Source organism: Salvelinus alpinus, chromosome 17, assembly GCF_045679555.1.
Source record: "Salvelinus alpinus chromosome 17, SLU_Salpinus.1, whole genome shotgun sequence".
Taxonomy (NCBI): domain Eukaryota; kingdom Metazoa; phylum Chordata; class Actinopteri; order Salmoniformes; family Salmonidae; genus Salvelinus; species Salvelinus alpinus.
In genome coordinates this window covers 46,685,033-46,691,032 of record NC_092102.1, presented here as the reverse complement: position 1 = coordinate 46,691,032, position 6,000 = coordinate 46,685,033, and the positions used below count along the sequence as shown (strand labels likewise).

Sequence of the window (6,000 nt, the reverse complement as noted above, 5' to 3'; positions counted from 1 at the left end):
ACTGTATTATGTAGTCACTGTAATTCTGTGGTATGTAGTCACTGTGTAATGCTGTGTTATGTAGTCACTGTGTAACGCTGTGTTATGTAGTCACTGTGTAACACTGTGTTATGTAGTCACTGTGTTACACTGTATTATGTAGTCACTGTAATTCTGTGGTATGTAGTCACTGTGTAATGCTGTGTTATGTAGTCACTGTGTAATGCTGTGTTATGTAGGCACTGTGTAACACTGTGTTATGTAGTCACTGTGTTACACTGTGTTATGTAGTCACTGTGTAACACTGTGTTATGTAGTCACTGTAATTCTGTGGTATGTAGTCACTGTGTAATGCTGTGTTATGTAGTCACTGTGTAATGCTGTGTTATGTAGTCACTGTGTAATGCTGTGTTATGTAGTCACTGTGTTACACTGTATTATGTAGTCACTGTAATTCTGTGGTATGTAGTCACTGTGTTACACTGTGTTATGTAGTCACTGTGTAATGCTGTGTTATGTAGTCACTGTGTAACACTGTGTTATGTAGTCACTGTGTTATGTAGTCACTGTGTAACACTGTGTTATGTAGTCACTGTGTTACACTGTATTATGTAGTCACTGTAATTCTGTGGTATGTAGTCACTGTGTTACACTGTGTTATGTAGTCACTGTGTAACACTGTGTTATGTAGTCACTGTGTAACACTGTGATATGTAGTCACTGTGTTATGTAGTCACTGTGTAATGCTGTATTATGTAGTCACTGTGTAATGCTGTATTATGTAGTCACTGTGTAACACTGTGTTATGTAGTCACTGTGTAACACTGTATTATGTAGTCACTGTAATGCTGTGGTATGTAGTCACTGTGTTACACTGTGTTGTGTAGTCACTGTGTTACACTGTGTTATGTAGTCGCTGTGTAACACTGTATTATGTAGTCACTGTAATGCAGTGTTATGTAGTCACTGTGTTACACTGTGTTATGTAGTCACTGTGTAACACTGTGTTATGTAGTCACTGTGTAACCCTGTATTATGTAGTCACTGTAATGCTGTGGTATGTAGTCACTGTGTTACACTGTGTTATGTAGTCACTGTGTAACACTGTGTTATGTAGTCACTGTGTAACACTGTGTTATGTAGTCACTGTGTAATACTGTGTTATGTAGGCACTGTGTAACACTGTGTTATGTAGGCACTGTGTAACACTGTGTTATGTAGTCACAGTGTTACACTGTGTTATGTAGTCACTGTGTAATACTGTGTTATGTAGTCACTGTGTAATGCTGTGTTATGTAGTCACTGTGTAACACTGTGTTATGTAGGCACTGTGTAACACTGTGTTATGTTGTCACTGTGTAACACTGTGTTATGTAGTCACTGTGTTACACTGTATTATGTAGTCACTGTAATTCTGTGGTATGTAGTCACTGTGTAATGCTGTGTTATGTAGTCACTGTGTAACGCTGTGTTATGTAGTCACTGTGTAACACTGTGTTATGTAGTCACTGTGTTACACTGTATTATGTAGTCACTGTAATTCTGTGGTATGTAGTCACTGTGTAATGCTGTGTTATGTAGTCACTGTAATGCTGTGTTATGTAGGCACTGTGTTACACTGTGTTATGTAGTCACTGTGTTACACTGTGTTATGTAGTCACTGTGTAACACTGTGTTATGTAGTCACTGTAATTCTGTGGTATGTAGTCACTGTGTAATGCTGTGTTATGTAGTCACTGTGTAATGCTGTGTTATGTAGTCACTGTGTAATGCTGTGTTATGTAGTCACTGTGTTACACTGTATTATGTAGTCACTGTAATTCTGTGGTATGTAGTCACTGTGTTACACTGTGTTATGTAGTCACTGTGTAATACTGTGTTATGTAGTCACTGTGTTACACTGTGTTATGTAGTCACTGTGTAACACTGTGTTATGTAGTCACTGTGTAACACTGTGTTATGTAGTCGCTGTGTAACACTGTATTATGTAGTCACTGTAATGCTGTGGTATGTAGTCACTGTGTTACACTGTGTTGTGTAGTCACTGTGTTACACTGTGTTATGTAGTCACTGTGTAACACTGTATTATGTAGTCACTGTAATGCTGTGTTATGTAGTCACTGTGTTACACTGTGTTATCTAGTCACTGTGTAACACTGTGTTATGTAGTCACTGTGTAACACTGTATTATGTAGTCACTGTAATGCTGTGGTATGTAGTCACTGTGTTACACTGTGTTATGTAGTCACTGTGTAACACTGTGTTATGTAGTCACTGTGTAACACTGTGTTATGTAGTCACTGTGTAATACTGTGTTATGTAGTCACTGTATAATGCTGTGTTATGTAGTCACTGTGTAACACTGTGTTATGTAGTCACTGTGTAATACTGTATTATGTAGTCACTGTGTTACACTGTGTTATGTAGTCACTGTGTAATGCTGTATTATGTAGTCGCTGTGTAACACTAAGTTATGTAGTCACTGTGTAATGCTGTGTTATGTAGTCACTGTGTAACACTGTGTTATGTAGTCACTGTGTAATGCTGTATTATATAGTCACTGTGTTATACACAATATTGAGTAGTGATGGTTTTCGGTTTCACCTGGGTTTCAACATTGACATAGAAGGGAAATTAGATCAAATTGACTTTAACTGGCATCAGTAGGGAATCATCAGGGATTCTAGCCTAATCTCAAGTCTATCAAAGGGTTAGGACAGGGGTCTCTCTCTGTCCCTCTCTCTGTCTCCCTCTCTCTGTCCCTCTCTCTGTCCCTCTCTCTGTCTCTCTCTCTCTCTCTCTCTCTCTCTCTCTCTCTCTCTCTCTCTCTCTCTCTCTCACTGTCTCTCCTGCTCTCCTCTCTCCCTCGTTCTCTCACTTGCTCCCCCCCCCCCCCCTCTCTCTTTCTCTCTCTCTCTCAGTGTACATTCAGACAGGGATAGCAGGTTAAGACTGAAGCAGAGTGTTTTTCGCCCTCCTGGTTTGGGTGATGATAGTTGATTGACAGGGCCTGTGGGGTAAACCCATATGATATGTGTCTGAGTGATGTGGAGGAGGAGAGGATGTGTCTGTCTTCCAGGCAGCAGGTGCATTCCAACTGCACTACTTTGACTAGGGCACAGAGGGCTTATTTTGGGTTCCCCGCATCCTCCTACTTGTTATGGGAACTCTTTTCATCATGTCTTCCCCCCTCAGGGGGTTGTTGTCTACCTTTGTCAGGTGGGAGGAGGGAAATAACTCACCCCAAAAGTTTGGGAAACTCATTCAATTATATCTCTATTTCCTCTGATAGAAACTTCATTCTGCACTCACAAATTCATTTTCCATTAAATTGTGAATTGTTAAAGTCTGTCATCCCTTTTTGTGAAGTGCACTTACTGAGTATTTTGTTCACATCGTGTTGCAGCAGTAGGTTTTGCAGCAGTAAGTGTCTTTATGTCTAACACAAGTTCAATTTAAACTTCACATTCATTGTAATTACTAAGGAGTCTGTTCCAATCGTATATGCCATTTTATTTTCAAAGTATGTAATTAGCTAATGTGATTTTTAAACCTCCTCATATTTTTTCCTAAAAATGTTAAATTCTCTTGATAAGATGATTGGTTTGGTTTTAATTCCATCTCCCTTTAAATGCTCTTTTGAAACCTTTTCATGTGCGTTCACTCAAACATTTGTCTCGAGGGTGTTATGTGAACTGCTCTGGCTAAGATCAATTTAATTATCAGTTACCAAATGCGTAAAGAACTTTAATGGTCAGTTTCACTGCTATAGAAACCAAACTCACAGAGTGTTTTAAGAGTTCAGCTCTCAGGCATTTTAAAGGGGCAATCTAGAATTGATTTGTACATCCATTTTTATTTTTTTTACTTTTATTATTATTGAAGAATATAACTTATAAATGCCTCATGAGCTTAGTTCAGCGGTCTTACTCCGTCACAATCCAAAAATCTAATTTATCCAGCCCCATCACTCAGCAGTTTACCAAACAGGAAGCGGCATTGTTGTTGTTTGAATCTCAGATTGCCCCTTTAAATTCTACAAACTCATTCTATTGAAGCTTTTTGAGAATTCCAGAATCCTGCTCTGAAGGACACTGGGGGAGATGCAGGGAAAGTAGATATATGAACTAACACACACTAACACACACACAGATATGCACACACACACACATTCCTCATCCTTGGGTGTGTTTTCTTTTTCAGGACAATCAAGGCAGAGGTGTACGACTGGGACAGAGATGGAAGGTAAGGAAGCTACAGACACACAAACCCTCCCCCACACACCCCCCCACACAATAATGTTTCCACTTGATTAGTTTCCAGACGAGAAATTATTTATGCATGAAGGGCAGAAGTATGATTTGTGTTAGGACATTCCTTATCACGTTTTACAAGATAAAGCACCACGACAACACTCTCATGTTTCACTACTACAACACTGTTATGTGTTTCACTACTACAACACTGTTATGTTTCACTACTACAACACTGTCATGTGTTTCACTACTACAACACTCTCATGTTTCACTACTACAACACTCTCATGTGTTTCACTACTACAACACTCTCATGTTTCACTACTACAACACTGGTATGTGTTTCACTACTACAACACTGTCATGTGTTTCACTACTACAACACTGGTATGTGTTTCACTACTACAACACTGTCATGTGTTTCACTACTACAACACTGTCATGTTTCACTACTACAACACTGTCATGTGTTTCACTACTACAACACTGTCATGTTTCACTACTACAACACTGGTATGTGTTTCACTACTACAACACTGTCATGTTTCACTACTACAACACTGTTATGTTTCACTACTACAACACTGTTATGTGTTTCACTACTACAACACTGTTATGTGTTTCACTACTACAACACTGGTATGTGTTTCACTACTACAACACTGTTATGTTTCACTACTACAACACTGGTATGTGTTTCACTACTACAACACTGTCATGTGTTTCACTACTTCAACACTCTCATATTTCACTACTTCAACACTGTTATGTGTTTCACTACTACAACACTGTTATGTGTTTCACTACTACAACACTGTTATGTGTTTCACTACTACAACACTGGTATGTGTTTCACTACTTCAACACTGTTATGTTTCACTACTACAACACTGGTATGTGTTTCACTACTACAACACTGTCATGTGTTTCACTACTACAACACTCTCATATTTCACTACTTCAACACTGTTATGTGTTTCACTACTACAACACTGTTATGTGTTTCACTACTACAACACTGTTATGTGTTTCACTACTACAACACTGTTATGTGTTTCACTACTTCAACACTGTTATGTTTCACTACTACAACACTGGTATGTGTTTCACTACTTCAACACTGTTATGTTTCACTACTACAACACTGGTATGTGTTTCACTACTACAACACTGTCATGTGTTTCACTACTACAACACTGGTATGTGTTTCACTACTACAACACTGTTATGTTTCACTACTACAACACTGGTATGTGTTTCACTACTACAACACTGGTATGTGTTTCACTACTACAACACTGTTATGTTTCACTACTACAACACTGGTATGTGTTTCACTACTACAACACTGTTATGTGTTTCACTACTACAACACTGGTATGTGTTTCACTACTACAACACTGGTATGTGTTTCACTACTACAACACTGGTATGTGTTTCACTACTACAACACTGTTATGTGTTTCACTACTACAACACTGTTATGTGTTTCACTACTACAACACTGGTATGTGTTTCACTACTACAACACTGTTATGTGTTTCACTACTACAACACTGTTATGTGTTTCACTACTACAACACTGGTATGTGTTTCACTACTACAACACTGTTATGTGTTTCACTACTACAACACTGTTATGTTTCACTACTACAACACTGTCATGTGTTTCACTACTACAACACTGTCATGTGTTTCACTACTACAACACTGTTATGTGTTTCACTACTACAACACTCTCATGTTTCACTACTACAACACTGTC

At 38.5% G+C, this 6,000-nt stretch overlaps 1 protein-coding gene across 4 annotated transcripts in view; it reads left to right on the top strand.

The window, feature by feature from the left end:
- The window catches only part of LOC139543057 (copine-5-like), a 179,204-nt gene that overhangs the window by 112,396 nt on the left and 60,808 nt on the right, over positions 1 to 6,000 (top strand). For all 4 annotated transcript variants that reach the window (XM_071349183.1, XM_071349185.1, XM_071349182.1 and 1 more), the window contains one exon: positions 4,183 to 4,224. In XM_071349183.1, the coding sequence (XP_071205284.1) occupies positions 4,183 to 4,224 (42 nt within the window). The remainder of the gene's footprint in view (positions 1 to 4,182; positions 4,225 to 6,000) is intronic.